The sequence below is a fragment of the Rattus norvegicus genome, chromosome 7 (assembly GCF_036323735.1).
Source record: "Rattus norvegicus strain BN/NHsdMcwi chromosome 7, GRCr8, whole genome shotgun sequence".
In the NCBI taxonomy this organism is placed as follows: domain Eukaryota; kingdom Metazoa; phylum Chordata; class Mammalia; order Rodentia; family Muridae; genus Rattus; species Rattus norvegicus.
The window spans coordinates 116,612,057-116,631,247 of record NC_086025.1 but is presented as its reverse complement, the minus strand read 5'-3'; the positions used below and the strand labels follow the sequence as shown (position 1 = coordinate 116,631,247).

The 19,191-nt window shown below is 53.3% G+C and overlaps 1 protein-coding gene across 1 annotated transcript; it reads left to right on the top strand.

The window, feature by feature from the left end:
* The first annotated feature begins 3 nt into the window (after window positions 1–3).
* On the top strand, window positions 4–18,639 carry Ttll12 (tubulin tyrosine ligase like 12). The gene is made up of 14 exons (NM_001135922.1): window positions 4–178; window positions 3,516–3,685; window positions 5,685–5,883; window positions 7,104–7,263; window positions 7,353–7,486; window positions 9,864–9,940; window positions 12,178–12,294; window positions 12,403–12,597; window positions 12,875–12,986; window positions 14,035–14,186; window positions 14,523–14,604; window positions 16,257–16,325; window positions 17,180–17,318; window positions 18,009–18,639. Exons 1-14 carry the CDS (start codon window positions 17–19, stop codon window positions 18,158–18,160), a joined length of 1,920 nt encoding a protein of 639 aa, NP_001129394.1. The 5' UTR covers window positions 4–16; the 3' UTR covers window positions 18,161–18,639.
* Window positions 18,640–19,191: the final 552 nt, after the last annotated feature.

Sequence of the window (19,191 nt, the reverse complement as noted above, 5' to 3'; positions counted from 1 at the left end):
TGCGCATCCGAGCACCATGGAGGGCGAACCCCGGTCGCAGCCTGGCAGCCCGGGCCGCGCCGAGAGGCTGAACGCGCGGCTGCTGGACGAGTTCGTGTCGCTACACGGACCCGCGCTACGCGCCTCAGGCGTCCCAGAGCGACTATGGGGCAGCCTCCTGCACAAGCTGGAGCACGAGGTATGAGGCGGTACGGGTTGCGGGCGGGCTATGCGGTCGAGTGGGGAGTGCAGTTCAGCTGCTCGGAAGAGGAGCCACTTATAAGCTCAGGAGCAGTGTGTACCTGGGAGTCAGAAGGATATCGAGAGTTGCGCCCATGTCGCCATCCTGCAGGGTCTGGGCCCGCTGAGGATGCAAACTGGCATGCGCTTGGCTCGCGGCATCCCAGCGCCTCGGCTGAGGTGTAAGGAGTAGAACTCGCGACTCCACTTACGGATGAGGAAACTGAGGCTCCGGCGGATGCTGGGGCTCCTGTTAGATTCAGGCTACACCAGCATCATTTCAGCCCGCTCTGCGCAGTTCTGCTTGGTCCGTAGAACTCTGTGGAGTTGCTTTCCGCGGCGCGAGTAGCAGGTCTCCCTTTGTAGATCTAGGAGAATGGAAGCCCTGAGACATGGTGAAGACGCTAAGAGAGGGTTTGGAAGATCTCCCATCTGTTGAGGGAATGGCTCCATCTTCACCTGAGCTAGACCTCCACGGGGTGTCCGGCTTCTTCCGCCGCGGAAGAACTGGGTTTGGGTGCTGAAGACAGAGCAGCTGTTATACTGGGCAGAGGATCTTTTCTGAAGCCTCCCTTAGCACACCGCCTCCTATCTGAGACCCACTAAAGCAGCGGGTGACCAGGAAAAGCCAAGAACTAGAAGTCCCCTGTGCCTTGCAATGGGACAACCTCACCCACTTTGATCATGCTGTGTATGGGCCAGATATTTCCTGGTTAAAGCCTGTAGATAGGGCTGTACTGCAGCTCACTAGAAAGTGCTGGGGGTTAGAGAGCGCCTCCATCCCTAGCCCTGTGGGAAAGTAAATGCTGCGGACGGTCCTGGGCAGTGCCCTGAGGCTACAACCCCCAGCCAGCCCCAGGGCAACCGCTGCAATGACCGGTTTGGTAGGTGGAGTATTAAATGCTTTTTCTACTTCAGTCTGATTATCAGACGTTACCACATCAGGCATGGATCGAGGCTCATCTGTCAGTGGCACCTCCCTCTAACTGGATTCTCACGTGGTGGGCCCTCCTCCTCGCTGCCACTTTCTGCAGTCTTGCCTTGATCCCAGGCCAATGCTGAGGTAGATAGACCTGGACTCCCATTTATTAGTGATGATAAGAGGGTACTCATGATGCCGTGGGGCTGGTTTTTTGCTTGCTTTTTTTTTTTATTAATGCCCTGGGATCCCGCTCAGGGGTACCCTCTCCTGGTCAGGTGACTCCCCGCCTAAGCCATGTCTGATTTGGAAAGCAGGCATGGAAAAACACAAGCACCTGGCTCCCTGAGGGGATGCGGAAGCTAATAACAGGATACTGCACTCCAACAGGGTCCTGTCCGTTCTCACTAGGGCTGCTGTGGCCTAGCCAGGGACAGCCATTGTTCCCCACCCCCACCACCCCCACCCCCCCACCCCCCACCCCCCACCCCCCCCCTCCCCCAGGCCCTCCTGAGCCGTTCCAGACAAAGCTGAGTCACCACAGTGAGACCTGCCACCCAGCCCAGAGGGAATGCTCAGCAGGACTGCGTTCCTGCCTGCAGAGAGCCACCCTCCCCCACCAGGCGGTTAGCTCTGGCTCCTTACCTTGATCTGATCCACAGAAAAGACTGCATGTTTTTAAAAACACCCTCCCCTCCCACTTACAGGACCATACTTGGTGTTGCCTCCCTCGGGTTTTACAATTAGGAAAGTTGGGGTTCGTCCCTCCAGGCCAGAATGGAGGAAAAGCCAAGATCGGCTTCAGCTTGGGCCTGCTTGTCACCCAGAAGATCTGAGGTGAAAGGCTGGGGGTTTAGAAGACTGGCCATACCTGAGCTGTGGGTTCTGCCCCCTTAGTTTTAAATGAGGGCAAGCCTCCCCTCCCTGAGGGGATCAAGAAAGAACTTGGCTGAGACTCTGCACTAAGTAAGAGTGTTCCCCAAAGCACCGGCTCCCCTTATCTACTGTCTGTCCTGCCAGCCTCCACCCTGGAGGATGGTAACCTCCCTGCTCCCCACGCACATTTTTTCATATAATGATTGCATGCGTGCGCGTGCGTGTATGCATATGTGGCGATCAGAGTACAACTTTCAGGAGTTGTCCACCATGAGAACGCAGCGACCAAACTTAGGTCAAGCTTGGTCATGAGGACTTTGTCTTTGCCTCATGAGCCTCTCACCAGGTCACTCTCCTCTATGCCTTTCTTTCCCTTCCCATCTGTGGTTTCTTTCCCTCCACACCCCAGAAATACAGGCCTGAATGTTTCACTCTCCTCCCAGAGAGTGCTCCCTCCTGGAGAAGCCACATCTAGCTTTCTGAGCTGTGAGTCCCCCCAACCCCCGAAGAGCCCCTTTCTTCTGGCCTCACGAAGCTTGTCTGTGTCTGAGTAGGTAGTGGGTTTATAGCTGTCCCAGAGTGGTAGAGGTCTGAGGGGAGAACTTGCCGATTTAGTCCTGTTTTATCTGATTCAGGCAGATGTCCTACAGGAGTGGATGATGGCCGCTTTTACAAGTTGGGGAAACTGAGTCTCAAAAAGTGTGATACTGGAGCCTGGCTTGGAAGAGAGAGCCTTTGCCATAGCCCAGGGCCCATTCTGTGCCTGACTTTTTGTTTGTTAAATGTCCCAGCAACCCCAGACCTTCCTGTAGTACAGATGGGGAAACCAAGTCACAGAGGGTTTGAGTCATGACTTCCCTACCTGTATAAGATGTGGCAAAGTCAGGATTCAAACCTCAGATTCCAGAGGTTCCTCCCACCTGCCCCCCCCCCCCACCTTGCTGGCTCAGGACAGGCCTGGGGTCCCTACAAGATGAAAACTAGGAGAGAGCGTGGGAGAAGAGAAAGAGTTGCTGCTTCTCAGGCTGTCCTTGACTCCCAGTTGTTCCTGGCCTGGAGATCCAAGCCCACAATTTAAGTTCCCAGTCTGCCCTGAGGGCTGCCTCAGCTCCCTCAGGCCAGACTTTCTGCTGCACTAGTGTAGGAAGGTGCCTGTGGGCTGCCTCAGCTGTCCTGGGATCAGCTGTCGTGGACTAGCTCTAGTGAAAAGGATCCTGAGCTACCTTCTGCCTTTGGGGCCTCATTCCCCTTATAAAGCAGGCCATGTAGGCATAATTCTCCCGTGAATACCTTCTGCCTTTGCCAACATGTGGTGTCCTGTGGGTACTGGCCCAGGAGACCGTGGCATAGATTAAACCCCAGGATGTGCCTACAGGGCCTCAGTCTTCAGTTAGGTGCTGCTAAGAGGCCATATGGTAACTAGGGCTTGCTTCTTGGAGGTGAAGGGCTGAGGGGAGGGGTTTCCTATCCACACTCCTGATCCACTGCGCTCTGGCCCTAGGTTTTCGATGCTGGGGAGATGTTTGGGATAATGCAAGTGGAGGAGGTGGAGGAGGCTGAGGACGAGGCCGCCAGGGAGGCTCAGAGAAAGCAGCCGAATCCTGGGGGCGAGCTGTGCTACAAGGTCATTGTGACCAGTGAGAACGGCGTCCGGGCTGATGACCCCAACAGGTAGGATCTGAGTCTGAACATCGGTTTTTATTAAATAGCGATTTCTCCTGGGCCCTGTTTCCCTGTGACATGTGTGGCCAGTGGTGTCCCCACAGGCTTTGGGGTGGTATCTAACCTATGCTGTTGACAGTCTCATCAGGACCTGGAATTGGGTTTGATGCCTCACAAGAGCATATCCCCCGTGACTGCACTGTCGTGATCACCATCTCTCGGTGCTGTAGCTCCTGGTTTTGCTAAGGACAAGCAAACCCGGGGAAGGAAGAACATGCATGAGGTTGTCAATAGGCTAAGGATATGGCTGCTGAACCCAGCAAGACCAAACAGAGGCTGGCTTTGCTGAGGACCTTTGTCCCCTCTCCGTGAACCATGCTGACTCAGTCCTGGGGAAGATTCCCAGGAACAGGAAGACCTGAGACCTAGAGCAGGCCTGGTGTTACCCAGAGACGCAGGACTTCCCATCTCCCGGGGACTTGGGTAGGCCTGTGGATCCCTCTGCCAGCGGCTTTGTCGAAGCCTTAACCATGGAATTCTTGAGTTTCGATAACATCCCTGATACCAAGCTTTTATCTTCCCCTTCACCACACCGAGTGAGCTGTAGGGGCCACCCTAACGGATGGCACAGCAACACCCCTGCCTGGCACCCACATTTACCTACAAGTGACTCAGACACTGCCCCAGGGGCTTGAGCCTCACTAAGCTCAACACACTCTGGGGAGTGGCTGGGGGTGGACTCACAGACTAATTGGAACCTGTCTTAGTAATCTTTCCTGTGATGAAATATACCAACCGGTTGGCTAAGGGAGAAGGTTTATTCTGGCTAACTGTGTAAGATATAGTCCATCATGAAGGGTGTCCTGGGTATAAGAGGATCTGCCAGCAAGAACTTGAAGCAGTCTTTCGTGACAGATAGGAGTGGGTACAAGGGGATCCAATAGCAGGAATTTGAAGTAGTCTCCTGTTATATCTGCAACCTAGAAAGCAAACAATGAATGCATTGTTGGTTCTCAGATGGTTTTCTGCATTTTACGAAGTCCGGGATCCCCTGACCAGGGAATGGTTCCTCCACAATCAAGATGTGTCTTCCCAGATCAGTTGACATAATCAATGGAGACAGTCCCTCACAAGCATACCCAGAGGCCCCTCTCCCAGGTGACTCTCCATTCTGTCAGGCTGACAGCTCTGACCCTCACAGAGCACAGCTGTCTTTTTCAGTCCCCTCTGCCCTAAGGACTTGTCTGAGTATTTCACATTGGCTAGGCCCTGGAAGTTCTCAGTCCTCTTTACCTCACACCTGCCTGGGTGTGAGTGTTGTTTTACTTCATGGTCACCCCCAAGTGCACACCTCTGGGGCGTGGTTCTGTGTTGCACTGTGTTGTGCAGGAATAAACCTGCCTTTGTTTCAGGATACGCAAACAGACAAGGAAAGTAAGAGCATAGTAATAAATCCCTAAACTTGACCTCCACTGATGACTTGGGACTTGACTGCTCCTTTTATTTCATAGGGGCTATGTGCTCAGGAGAGAGGGCGCTGCCTTGTCCATTGGACACTAATATGTATGGATCCCCTAATTCAGAAAAGCTTGCTGGGGCCAGGGTTAGAAGGACAGGCTCCGTCTCTCCCATAGGAAGTTCTTGATGCTCTTAGGTCCTGGGGTGCACATGCATGTATGTGTAAGCTGTGCTGCAGTTCTGTTACTTGCCTGTTGGTGTCATAGGTGCTAAATCCATAGAGCCTTTGCTGTGTTGAATGCCTGTCACTGCTAAATCTGCAGTGGAGAGTGGCAGCAGGAGCCTTCGCCCAGTACCTGCAGCCAGGCGTTGACACTTCCGTTGTGGTGACAGTCAATACGACCACATTTGTTCCATGTGACACTCATGTGCGTCTGGGGTTGGGCAGTGGGGACTCCCGTTGTCCTGCTCTAGGGCTTAGAGAGGGTCACAGACTTAGGAAGGTTGAGAGCCACTGGCTTAGTGGCTCATGTGCGGCTTGCGCCTGCAGCATCTTCCTCATCGACCATGCCTGGACGTGCCGTGTGGAGCATGCACGCAAACAGCTGCAGCAGGTGCCTGGACTCCTACACCGGATGGCCAACCTCATGGGCATCGAGTTCCATGGCGAAGTGCCCAGTCCAGAGGTTGTGGCCCTAGTGCTGGAGGAGATGTGGAAATTCAACCAGACCTATCAGCTGGCCCATGGGGTGAGTAGACTCACTTTCTCCCAGTGCTGGTAGAAGCCCTATTTGGTCCCCATGCCTTTGTCAGAAGTATGTTACCAACTGGGCATGGTGGCGCACACTTTTAATCTTAGCACTTGAGGCAGAGGCCAGTGGATCTCTGAGTTCAAGGCCAGCCTGGTCTATAAAGCTATGAAGTGAGTTCCAAGACAGCCAAGGCTACACAGAGAAATTCTGTCTTGGTCAAAAAGAGAGGGGAGGGGGAGGAGAGAGAGAGAGAGAGAGAGACAGACAGACAGACAGACAGACATTACCAACAATAAAACCAGCTGGTGTGGGGTTGGGGATTTAGCTCAGTGGTAGAGCGCTTGCCTAGGAAGCGCAAGGCCCTGGGTTCGGTCCCCAGCTCCGGGGAAAAGAAAAAGAAAAAGAAAAAAAAAAAACCCAGCTGGTGTGGTGGCACACCTCTTTAATCCCAGCATTTGAGAGACAGACCAGGCGGATCTTTGAGTTCAGGGCCAGCCTGGTCTACAAAAGTAAGTCCCAGGACAGCTATGGCTATTGAGAAACCCTGTCTCAAAAAACCAAAATAATAATAAATAATAATAATAATAATTTAAAAAACCAATCAGAACAATCAGGTCATGGAAGTCACCCCTTTCATCTCAAGGAGGAAGAGGCTGTTGGATCTCTGAGTTCAAGGCCAACCTAGTCTCTAGTTAATTTTAAGCCAGCCACGGCTACATAAAAGACCATATCTTGGTCCCTGGGATCAACCAACCAAAGCTGGGGAGCAAGGTACCTACCCTGCCTTCGTACTCATGGGATACAGCCCTGCCTCAGACCTCTAATCCTGGGTACTAGTGACTCAGCTGCCCCTTCCACACATGTTGCCCTCTCTGGTTCTCACTGCCCTTAAGAGAGGAGAGCAGACTGCTTTGACGTTCCTTCAGGCCTTCACCCACCCAGGCAAGCTTCTAGGCTCCTTCCCCTCAGGCTTGAGCCCCTGCCTACTCCCAGCCTGGGGAAACCCAGGCTCAGTTCTTATGGTCTAGCTCCTTGAGCCTCCCTACCTCAGCGTGCAGGGGGAAGTTCCACACACCTTATTTCCACAGGCCTGGGCCAGTTAGTAGGATTGGGGGAAGCTCCAAGCTCAGAAGTGAACAGCGGTTGTTGGGTGCACAGGTGGGAGACCCAGCAGGTGGGTGGACACGTGGCCCAGAATTGCTGTATTCCTCCCACAGACAGCCGAAGAGAAGGTGCCAGTGTGGTACATCATGGACGAGTTTGGCTCAAGGATCCAGCATGCAGACATGCCCAGCTTCGCCACTGCTCCCTTCTTCTACATGCCCCAGCAGGTGGCATACACGCTGCTGTGGCCCCTAAGGGACCTAGACACAGGCGGTAAGTCGGGTGCCTTGCATACCCCAGAGGATGGGCCGCGGGAGGGCCTTCCGTCACCCCCACTGATGGGCATGCGTGTCTTGGCGCAGAGGAGGTGACCCGGGACTATGCCTACGGAGAGGCAGACCCTCTGATCCGGAAATGCATGCTGCTGCCCTGGGCCCCCGCCGACATGCTGGACCTCAGCTCCTCTACGCCTGAGCCTCCCGCCAAGTACTACCAGGTGTGGCCCTGTGCCTGCAGCCTTGGGTCTAGTGTTTGATGGTTTTTGGAGTGTTCTCTATCCGTTTACTAAGTGTTAAGTGTCGGCTAATTTCCAGGCTCCAGACGAGCTACTCTGGGTTGGAAGAGACTTACTGTGCACCAACTCCTATAGCCACACAGCGAGGCTGTCTGTCCTGGTGTAGATCCCAGGTGGCCTGGGTTTGGGAAGGGGAGGGAGGTCTGTGCAGCCAGATCTGACTCCATGCACTACTTTGCCTCTCCTCTTCTCATGGTGCTTCCTCAAAGGGGACAAGAAGACACTAATTGTTCTGTGGTGTCCATGGGGATGGGTTGCAAGACCGAATGGATACTAAAATCTGTGGGTACTCAGGTTTTCTCACGTAAAACTATCAGCACTGCCTCAATATCCCTTGTCTTCCCTAGATAGTTCTCAGTAGAGTAGAGGTGTGCTGTAGACAGTCATGTGGTTTGGGGACAATGACAAGCACACATTCCCTACAGAGGACTTTTTCTCTCAAAATACTTTTGACCTACTGTCGGTTGATTCTGAAGTAGTAGCCTCCTGAGGCTCAGAGGGCTGACTGTATTGTACATTGTATACCACAGCAGGCCTTCAGGGAGTCCTTGCTGTCACTGGGAAGCCTATAGGTCAGGACCCGGCAGGTTCATTCAGAAGTGCCTGGCTATGACATATTCACACAGAGGCCCGATGCCAATCAGGAGCAAAGCCCTAACATCTATAGAGATTACTTAGTGGTACAAGCAGTGGCTGCAGCCACACAAGATCTGTGTTCGGTTCCTGGCACCCAGGTCAGGTGGTTCACAGCCATCAATAACTCAGTTCGTGGTATCCAACACCCTCTCTGGCCTCCACGGGCATTGCACACATGTGTACAAATGCACATGCAGGTAAACACTCAACACATATAAAAATAAGCCTTTAGGGGAGGGGATGAAAACAGGCCCCTGCAGGAAAGGGCCTCTTCCCTTGTCCTCAACTCTGTACACACAGGAGCCTGTGCCTGGCACCTCACAGATGTGTTGATGGTAAACAAACCGGGGTGTAAAGAAGTAGAGTCCAAAACCCAGGGTCAACAGCGACCCGGCAGAGGCTGAAACCTCACCCTGCTATGTTTGAGTCTGCCCTGGCATTCAGGCCTCTGATGACCACTGAGTTGTAGAAGGTTGTGGACAGATTAAGCGACTTAACTTGGGTGGTAGGGGAAGCTCTGTAAGTTGCTGATTGGGCAGGGCAGACCGCAGTCATGGTTTTGTGGACCTTGTCGGATCCAGAAAGACTGAAGGTGCTGCACCTTGTACCGGGAGTTTAGGGTTTGCCTCCCAACCTCCTGAGTGCCCATACCTAGTCATGTTTGGTGAACGAGGAATTGGGTGCTTAAGGAAAGGTTTGAGGAATGACTAGGGAAGGTTTTACTGACCTCCACCTATGTCTCCACGGGAAGTCACTGCAGGAAGGAAAACGAGGCAGGAGACCAGATAACCCTCACCTGAGACCTGTTGGCCCAGGACCATGGGTCCAGGCTATGATCTGGCCTGGGGGCGACCTGTGTTGGTGACAAATTGCTCCAGCAGCTTAGGACAGTGAATATTTCTTGCCTCCCACAGTTTCTGGGGGACAGGAATGGAGACAGTGCTCAGCAAGTGGTTTTCTGGGCGCTTCAATCGAAGCTGAGGCATTTGCAGCACTCAGGCTCTGTGAGTCAAGCTGGCTATTGGAGAGGTCTCAGTGTCTCCACACAGGCACCTCTCTGTGGGCTTCTGAGTGTCTGAGGCATGGCAGCTGCCTGTTATTCGAGCGAGTGATCCAGCAGCAAGCCAGAGGGAGTTGAGCCTGTGATCTGGGCTCAGATCTCTCGCTTCCTCTCTGCTGCTCATTTAGAAGTAGCTCCTTGGGTCCTGGGATGAACTACATTCTGTCTTTCAAGGGAGTGTCAGAGTCTGTGGACATGTTTTAAACTGTTAGCCAGCTTAGGCCAGGAACAGCCCTCGGGTACTCATCTCAGACCTGAGTGACTCCTCCCAGCTCCTCCAAGCTCCTCCCAGCTCCTCCAAGCTCCTCCTAGTTCCTCCAAGCTCCTCCCAGCTCCTCCAAGCTCCTCCCAGCACAGGTTTGGCACCTCTTGCCACCTGAATCTAGAAGGCAGCGTGAAGAATAAGAACAATGTGTTCTTTGCCCAGCCTGGATTCTTGGGGATCCGAGGGGCCAGAGCCCAGCACCCTGAGGTCAGGTGGCCCTGGGCTGCCACTGAGAGAGACAAGGATTTGAAGGATGGGGCCTGTCACACAGGGCGGGAGAAGTTCATGGTCGTTTGCTTCCTTCAGTGAGGTCTGTTTCTGCCTCTGTCCGATTCTAGGCCATTTTGGAGGAAAACAAGGAGAAACTGCCACTCACCATTAGCCCGGTGGCACGTCCCCAGGGCCACATCTTCAGGTACATAGCCCTGTTCTCTGCTGTCACTGAGACTTGTCTTCTACGACTGCCATTCCCAGGTCCCAGAACAAGACCTATCCGGGCCCCGGGTCAGTTGCTGTGTCCTGGAGGCTTGGAATCTAGACATGGTGGCAATGGTACCAGAGTACTTAGAATCACAGAGGAGTGTGAAAAAGCAGGCAAGACTACCTGGAGGAAGTGGCTATTAAACTTGCCCTGAAAAATTAGAAACAGCCAGGCTCGGTGACGTCCCTATAATCTCTACATGAGAGAGAGATGGAGGCAGGAAGACTCTGACAAGTTCTCAGCCGTCCTGGACTACAGGGTGAGACCCTATCTTGATAAAAGAGAAAGACACCTATATTGCCAGGGAAGCCAATCCAAGGAGTCTGAGGGTGTAGGCAGTGATGGGAAAAGGTGCAGCTATACCTCCATGCCGTGGGGCCTGAGCACAGAGCCACGCCTACCTAGTACTGAGCAGGGCTTCTCTGCCTTTCTAGAAACCCTCCCTACAGACCCCCAGATACCCATTACGCAAACTTGGCACAGCTAGAATTGAGTCATGTGCTCCACTCCATCCAGACTACCAGGTCCTGGGTCAGCCTCTCTCTACTTGGTCCTCTTTCCTACAGCCAGAGCCCTAGCCAAGCAAAGGATATGTCCTGAGACAAGATCTGGCTGCAAACCCCACTCCCCCACACAGCTCTATTCCCTCTGGAGTGGACTAGATGGGGCCCAGTAAGTCCTGGTTGCAGCCATGGTTCATACTCTAGACTCAGACAGGTTAACAGCCAGTGCTAGTCCCACCCCAGCAGGCTAGGCCTCAGTTTGAGCCCCTACAGCAGCGTCCTCCCAAGCTGCCTCCTACCTCATGCCGCGTGTCCTCTTTACTTCACACTTAGTAACCTCAGAAATACAGCCACCTCTAGGTCCTGTCCTCACTTCGGCCCTGGCTTCGAAGTATGACCTAAGACCTGCCCCGGGTCACAGGAGCCCTGCAGATTCAGGAGAGCACTCTGAGGGACTCACAGACTGAGAGCAAGCAGGACTGGGAGGTTGCTGCTGTTGGCCTGATGGCAGCACTGGAGGTGTTTCCAGGATTCTAGCCTCTTACTGGAGAGTGAAATAAAAGGGCCAGCGAGATGACTTGGCCAGTAAAGGTACCTGCCGCCACGCCTGGCAACCTAAATTCAATCCCTAGGGCCCACATGATGGAGGGAGAGAACCAGCTACCTACCTCTGACCTCTGTGCACACACTTGCACATGTGGGTGCACACACTACACATGCACACATACACAAAGGAATATAAGAAAACTCACAGATTATAGAGCAGCAAGGAAACTTTTATTGAAAACAGAAGTAGTAGAGATCAGAAAGGAACACGCTGTGAAGACTGATAGAGCCCCACAGACTCATGTCCTACTTACTGTCTGGGGTTTCCTTGTATGGGGTTCAAGAGAAAATTAGTCCCTAGGGGTATAACTTGGGGGGTTCTTGTTGGTGATATTGTTGTTGTTTGAGACAGGGTGTCTCTGTGTAGTCCTGGCTGTTCTGAAACTTGCTCTATAGACCAGGCTGGCCTTATGTAGGAGATAGACCTGCCCCTGCCTCTGCCTCCGCCTCCGCCTCTGCCTCCCTCATGCTGGGATTAAAGGTGAGCACTGCTACACCCGGCTTCTCCACTTTGACTAAGAGGCTTAGAGTTTTAAGCCCTTTACTCACTGTGCATATCTATCCCTATAATGCATCTGACCTTGATCAGATCTGTTGCCAATTATGCATGGGCATGAGCTGATAAATAAAGAAAAGATTCTCCCCTAAAGGTTCACTTGAGGACAGTCGTGGCTTATTGCCCTTCCACCCTAAGCCAATTCCAGCCAGATCGACACTCCCCCAGGATGTGGTTTTGAATAGAAACTGTTCAAGTTTGGTGTCATTACAGGGAGGAGAAATCTGCCTCATTGTTGTTCAGAGTGGAGTGTGTATAGCCCATGCCAAGCGGAGTCCCAGATGCTAAGCTCTCCCTATGCTTGCCTGACCCCTAGACATCTGTTTTCATCTACTGAACATCTAAGCCATCCTGTCAACCTGATGGCAGATGAGAGGCAAGCTCTGTGGTCCCACCTTCTGTGGGGAACCTGGGGATGAGTGTCTTCCCACAGCTGGGCAGAGGAGATGGGTTTAGACGCAGACGGCCAACACCAGGGGCCACTGCTCACTCAGCTCTCTCCACAGAGTCCACTGCGATGTGCAACAGGTGCTCAGCCACCTCACGCACCCTCGCTTCACCTTCACTGACAGCGAGGCCGACGCCGACGTCTACTTCCATTTCTCGCACTTCAAGGACTACACGTACGTACCTTGCAGCCCCGTGCCCCATACCTGTGCCTATCATGGCTGCCGTGCTCCCCAGGATACTAAGCTGACCTCTCTGTTGGCCATACCTGTGTTCACCCTTAGGAAACTCAGCCAAGAGAGCCCACAGGTACTACTCAACCAGTTCCCCTGTGAGAACCTGCTGACTGTTAAGGACTGTCTGGCCTCCATCGCTCGCCGGGCTGGAGGTCCTGAGGGTCCCCCCTGGCTACCCCGAACCTTCAACCTGCGCACCGAGCTGCCCCAGTTCGTCAGCTATTTCCAGCACCGAGAGAGGCGGTAAGTCCCCTAGATGCCAGGCAGGGCGAGCAGATACTGCTATTCCATTGTAAAGCTGCAGCTCCGTTCCCATCCTAATCCCTTAGCTGACCACCTACTAGCTTCTCTTGTCGCTTCGGGGGAGGGGGCAGCTTCCACCCTGTAGCATTCCTTAGTTTCCATTACATTCCTAACCCAGTATGACACTGGGCTTCCTAAGTGACACTGGCTACCCAGTTTACCTCTAGGTCCACAGGACACTTTGAAAGGCAGGTATAGCGCAACTGTCTTCCCTTAGGGGTGAAGACAACCACTGGATCTGCAAGCCTTGGAACCTGGCCCGCAGCCTGGACACTCACGTCACCAACAATCTCCACAGCATCATCCGACACCGAGAGAGCACCCCCAAGGTAGGCACGCAGCTCCCCCAACCCAGGCGCTCCAGATACAGGCACAGCGAAGAGAGTCAGCTGGGAGTTGGGGGTCACTCAACCTGCAGGGATAAACGTGCCACCGTAGCACATGGCTCACCACCCACGGAGCCCCCAGGTCTGTGGAAATGATCCTATAGAGATGCAACTTCCTGTGGCTGTTTAGAGGAGCTGTGTCAGGACACACGGTCCTCAGCCATGGCTACAGCAGTTCATGGCACAAGCTGGGAGGAAATGAACTTTGAGGGCTGCCAGTCATTGTGGGGACTTGAGACAGCAGGTGGGAGTGGATGGGATTATTACTGAGAATCCCTCTTTTTAAAACCTGAAAACTAGGGCTCGGTCATTATCTCAGTGGGTAAAGGAAGTGCTTGCTTTGCGTGCATGAGAACTGGAGTTCAGTCCCTGAACTCATGTAAAGGGGGTAAGGGGCAGGGGGTAGGGAGAGCCAAGCATGGCCAGTCTAGCCTGCTTGTCACACTTCAGGCCAGTGGGAGACCCTGGCTCTAAAATAAATATATGGATGACACCTAAGGAATGGCACTCGAGGTTGGCTCTGGCTTACACACGTGTGCTACACTAATGCTGATTTTTTTTCTTTAAGTAAAAAGGGTAGGGATTGGAGCAATGGATCAGTGTTAAGAACCCTTGGTATTCCTGCAGAGGATCCAGGTTCTGTTCTCAGCATCCTCATAGCAGCTCACAGCCATCTGTAACACCAATTGAGGGTATCTAACGCTGTCTTGTGGCCTCTGAGTGCATGTGGTATGCATTCATAAACGCAGACAAGCACTCTTACATATAAATAAGCTTTTTAAAGTACAAAATCAGGGTGACCATACGGCCTCTGCCCTGCTGTCGCTAGAGTTTGAAAGTGGGAGCAGCCATAGCTGGCAGAGATGGCATTGCACTTGGAGTCCTTTTGTGGACCCAGGTGAAGCCATCATGGGTGTGTAGGAGCTCCCAGGTGCTCTGTCCTGCCCCGGGTGAGCTGGGAGCTACTGGCGAGTCCCCATCTGTCCTCCAGGTTGTGTCAAAATACATTGAAAGTCCCGTCTTGTTCTTCCGAGAAGACGTGGGGAACGTCAAGTTTGACATCCGCTACATTGTGCTGCTGCGCTCAGTGAGGCCGCTGAGGTTGTTTGTGTATGATGTGTTCTGGCTACGCTTCTCCAATCGGTAGGTGGGTCAGTGGAAGCCGAGGGCTGGGCAGGGAAGGGCAGGACAGAGGAACCTCTCCTTCACTGTGGGGGCCAGAGTGCCTGCTCTGGGCATCACCCATGACATCATTGCTGTAGCAAATGTGACACTCCTGGATATCAACACAGAATCATAATGACGTACTGTGGTTTACAGAGCATCTCCACAGCACATCGCTTGTCTTGACCCCAACCCAGGCTGAGGGGCTGTTCCAGTCCACAGACAAGGGGAGCAGTGTACCCAAGCCCCAGCAACGTGTGCCTGCTCTCCATAGCGCTTGGGAACCCATGCTTTGTCTGTCCTCTTGTCTCTCAGGCCTTTCGCCCTCAATGACCTAGACGACTATGAGAAGCATTTCACCGTCATGAACTATGACCCGGATGTGGTGCTAAAGCAGGTAGGACCTGGTGGGGCCCAAGAGCGAGTCTAGGCTGGGGATTTAGCTCAGTGGTAGAGCGCTTACCTAGGAAGCGCAAGGCCCTGGGTTCGGTCCCCAGCTCCGGAAAAAAAAAAAAAAAGAACCAAAAAAGAGCGAGTCTAGGATCTGGCTATCACAGTCAGGAAGTCCTTCCCACGGTGCTAAAGAGCACCCAGTGTTGACGATGGAGAAGCTGGGTTCCCTGGTCTCTGTAGGGGGCACTGCCACACTGCAGGTACAGTGAGGTAGCAATGCTATCTGCATGCCAGGGCTAAAGGCAGCACGGCAGACATAAGGCCAGCAGTGCCTCTGGGACAGCAGCGTGCAAGCACCAGGTCCCAGCTCTGGGTATGGGTTGGAAAGTCCGCTGTCCCAACTAAGGAGTATTGGTGCCTAACACCGACCCTGTCTGACAGGAGACCAGGAAAGCCCCATGCTGTCCTCTCCTACTCTCCTCCCTTCCCAAAATGTGTGCTTTTCCCTCTGCGAGCACACCCTAGTTCTTTTTTAATTTATTTTCACATTTGTTGTTGTTGTTGTTGTTGTTGTTGCTTTTTTGTTTGGTTTGCTTTGTTTGTTTTTGCATTTTTGAGATATGGGCTCATTTGACCCAGGCTGGCTTTGAACTCTCAGCTCTCCTGCCTCAGCCTCACACATGCATACTGAGTGCAGAGGCTGGTGCCTCTCTGTGCCGTGCCCAAGTGTCTTCTAAGTAGGTTTGGTTTTTTGTTTTTGTTTTTGTTTTGGGGGGGGGTTTGTTTGTTTGTTTGGGTTTTTTGTTTGTTTGTTTGTTGGTTTGTTTTTCTGGAGCTAAGGACCAAGCCCAGGGCCTTGCGCTTGCTAGGCAAGTGCTCTATCACTGAGCTAAATCCCCAACCCCTCTAAGTAGGTTTGTAAGAAAAGAACTGCCACAGCAGAGTGGCTGTGCTGACTAAGATTCCCCATGGGGCAAAGTGACCCTGTTGCTTCTTGTCCCTCTTACCTTTGATTGGATTGAAAGCCAGGACCCAGATTACCCATCAAGGCCCCTGGCATTGTTGGAAGCCAGCCCAAGGACACTGAGCTCTTTTTCCTCTGCTGGGTGATTGTGTTACCCGAGAAGCCCCTTTGTGCAGTAACTGGTGTCCCATGGGGCATGCACTCCTGTCCCATGGGACAATGGGACACGCACTTGTGTCCCATGGGACCTCTACAGGCCCATGCTGGCTTATCATTCTCTGGGAAAATCTCAACTTGCTTATTCAGATGTTTCGGTAAAATCTCGGTCCAGGGATCTTGTCCTGGGGTCCTTGTCCGGGGTCCTGCAGAGTGGGTCTGAGCTCTGCTGCCAGTGGGCTGTGCTGAGCTGGTCATGATGGCCATGCCCATAGCCTCCTGAATCCTGGATCTTTAGTTCCCAGCTTGAGCCTTGCTGCAGCCCAACAAAGTCAGTGGACCACTCCTCTTTTTGTAGAAGGGAAAACTGAGGCTCAGAGTAGCAAGTCTGCCTGCCTAGAGCCTAACATGGTCTCCTGTCCCCCTGAGTACCCTGAGGACCAGAGCTGGACCCAGTCCTGTGCTATGGGATGAATGTCAGAACTTAACCCTAAAAGGCAGCCGTTGCCCCGGTAACTGACTCTCATCTACTGCAGGTGCACTATAATGAGTTCATCCCCCAGTTTGAGAAGCAGAACCCAGAGTTTCCTTGGAGTGGTGTCCAGGTGAGTCTTGGGCTCTGCCAGGTTGGGGCTTTGGAAGCCACACCCTTCCTTTACAGGCAGAGGAGTCGTCTTCCCACTGAGACAGGTAGAGATGGCTGGACTAAGACCATCTTCCCAGGCACTCTGGGCCTGTGTGTGTCAGTTCTCTGGGCTCTTTACAATACTCCTAAGAGGAAGGTGTTGTGATAGAATCGCAGCTTGCATCCGGACAGACCAGACCACACCAGGCCAATGCAGTTCCACAGGAGAGAGGTTTATTGTGGGGGAAGGGGACAAAAGAGGGTAACAGAGACCAAGCGGGAAAAGAGAGAGAAGGGGAAGAAGGAGGGGAGAAGGTCAGGAAGGGTCTCCTTTTATTTAGGCTGTGATGTAACCACTCACAGGTAAAGGTGGGAGGTAAACCAAATGGATGCTGGGAATGTATGGCCATTGCCATGGCAACAGATGCACGGGTCCCTGTCACCTATGGGTTCTTCAGAGGTGATCTGTAAGCAACCATAAAGCTGGTTCCTGATACCAACAGAAGGGAAGGAATTCGTCTTGAGGTTGCCTAAGAGCAGAAGGCTCCAACAGCTCCAGGAATCCAAGCTCATGGGGCTGGGGGGGAGGAGGGCTGGTCTTAGGACAGAAAATTGGCAGATTTGTTGGAGTCCTGCTCAGTGACATCCCTAATACAAAGCAGAAATGGACTCCGGGAGTGTGGGGACAGGCTGACATGGCCATCGGCCACCCCTAGAGACAAAGGTTGTAGGAATGTCCATCTTCAGGGCAGGGTTCAGACAAGGATAGTGGGCCTCGTTAGTCCCAAAGTCAGGGTCGAGAACACCGTGTAACAGAGCATTGCTTGTCCCTAGGCTGAGATCTTCAAGGCCTTCACGGAGCTGTTTGAAGTGGCATGTGCCAAGCCACCCCCCATGGGTCTCTGCGACTACCCCTCATCTCGGGCCATATATGCTATTGACCTCATGCTCAAGTGGGACAGCCATCCAGATGGTAAGGGGACTCTCCACACCAGAACCTTCCACCGTTCCACCCATGCCCAGGCCAGCAGCACCTGGAACAGTCCTAGCTGTGGTAGGGCTTTTGGTTTGGTTTGGTTTGGTTGTTTTAGCATTTGAGAGTTCTGTGTGCGTGTTCATGCAGGACACAGGACCTCCTAGAACTGGAGAATGGTTGTGAGCCACCTTGTGGATTCTAGGAACTCAATCCAGGTCCTCTGCAAAGACAGCAAGTGCTCTTAACTACTGAACCATCTCTCTAGCCCGTGGCTGTCATTCCACTGGATAATTAGCCAGGTGGTCCAGGTTGGGAATCCTGGCCTGGTCTATTAGGGAAACACCTGCATCACTTCAGGGGGAAAGGCACCGACTGGGGCCATGAGAGCTCACGGGACCGGAGAGCTGGAGCCACCCTGCCAGCCCTGCATGCCACTCCCTCTGACCAAACTGGCCCTCGAAACCTGGAGCAATGTGTCCTTGTAACCCTAGGGTTAGGGGTAGAGCTTCAGCCTTTCTTTGAGGAACAGGTCTCAAGCGAGGAAAGTTCTAGATCACACCCTGTGCACCCACACTGGGAATTGGGGCCTGAGTCTGTACCCATCACAGCCCCAGCCTGTCCTCCCAAGACAGATGTGTACCCGGGCCTTGCTACCATACAGCCTCCCCACCTCTGTTTCGCCACCAGGAAAGCGGGTGATGCAGCCCCAGATCCTGGAGGTGAACTTCAACCCTGACTGCGAGCGAGCCTGCAAGTACCACCCCTCGTTCTTCAACGATGTCTTCAGCACCTTGTTTCTGGACGAGACCGACGACTGCCATGTCACCCGCATCATCTAGGTGCCCAGAGTTCTGCCCGTGCTCGTAGCTGGTTCCAGCCTCTGCTCATGGAACTGCCTCTGCAGCCCCAGCCATCTCCTTCCCTCCCTTCCCCACTTCCTGAGCCGTGTTCCTGCTTCGTATGTGGGATGTCAGGTCCATGTGTGGCAGAGCTGGACAGGGAGTGGTGTCCCAAGGGCTGGGCTCTGCCCCGGCACTCTCCATACCCCTTAACCCTCTCTTCTCTGAGGAGTCTGCAGCTCAGCTCTTCTGGCATCCAGAGAGTTCGCAGACAAAGAGGTGTTCTGCAGAAACAGGGTTCCACGTGAAGCCTTTGGGAACCCCATATCCACCAGGGCCAAGGAGTGCTCTCTCAGAACCTCTGCCCTCCTGTGCCGTGGCTGCTGTAAGCAGGGTACAGGAACCCTGTGTTACACCCGAGACCCCAGAACAGCCCAGGGGAAACAAACATTTGCCAACCCAGCCTTATGCCTTGGCTCCTCCACCAGAGCCTTCACCAGCAGACTTCCCAGCCATGCCTGCCCTTGGTGTTTGCCTTCTGGGAAGCTGGGCTGTCCAGAGCCCTGTGCTCTCTGTGTGCTGATGCCTCACCGAGTCCCACTGTGCTCCTGTGATAGACAGGGTGCTAGGGTGCTCTAGGCTTGTGATGTTTCATGGCAGAGTCCAGGCAGGGGTGACTGAAAATGTCAGAGCTGCTAAGATAGCTCTGAGGAGACCTTGATGTGGGAATCAGGCTGCCTCTTGCCAAGTTTCAGAGTCAAAATGTTGAGGCTTCGGGGTGTTTTTCTTTTAACCTACAGAAAGACAATGTAACATCCTGCTCCTAATTTTGTTTCTAGAATTTCGAAGTCAACCACTATTGTTTCTGGAACTGCTGGGTGCCTGGATCCGGCCCCCTAGGGAGTGGGTGTGGTTATAGTGGGCGGGAGCTGCTTCCAGACTCTCCTACTGCTCCAGTGGGGCACTGTGGGGGCTGTTGTACTTGTGAAGGTAAAAGTGACCTCTCAGCATAACTGGACATGGTTCCTCCT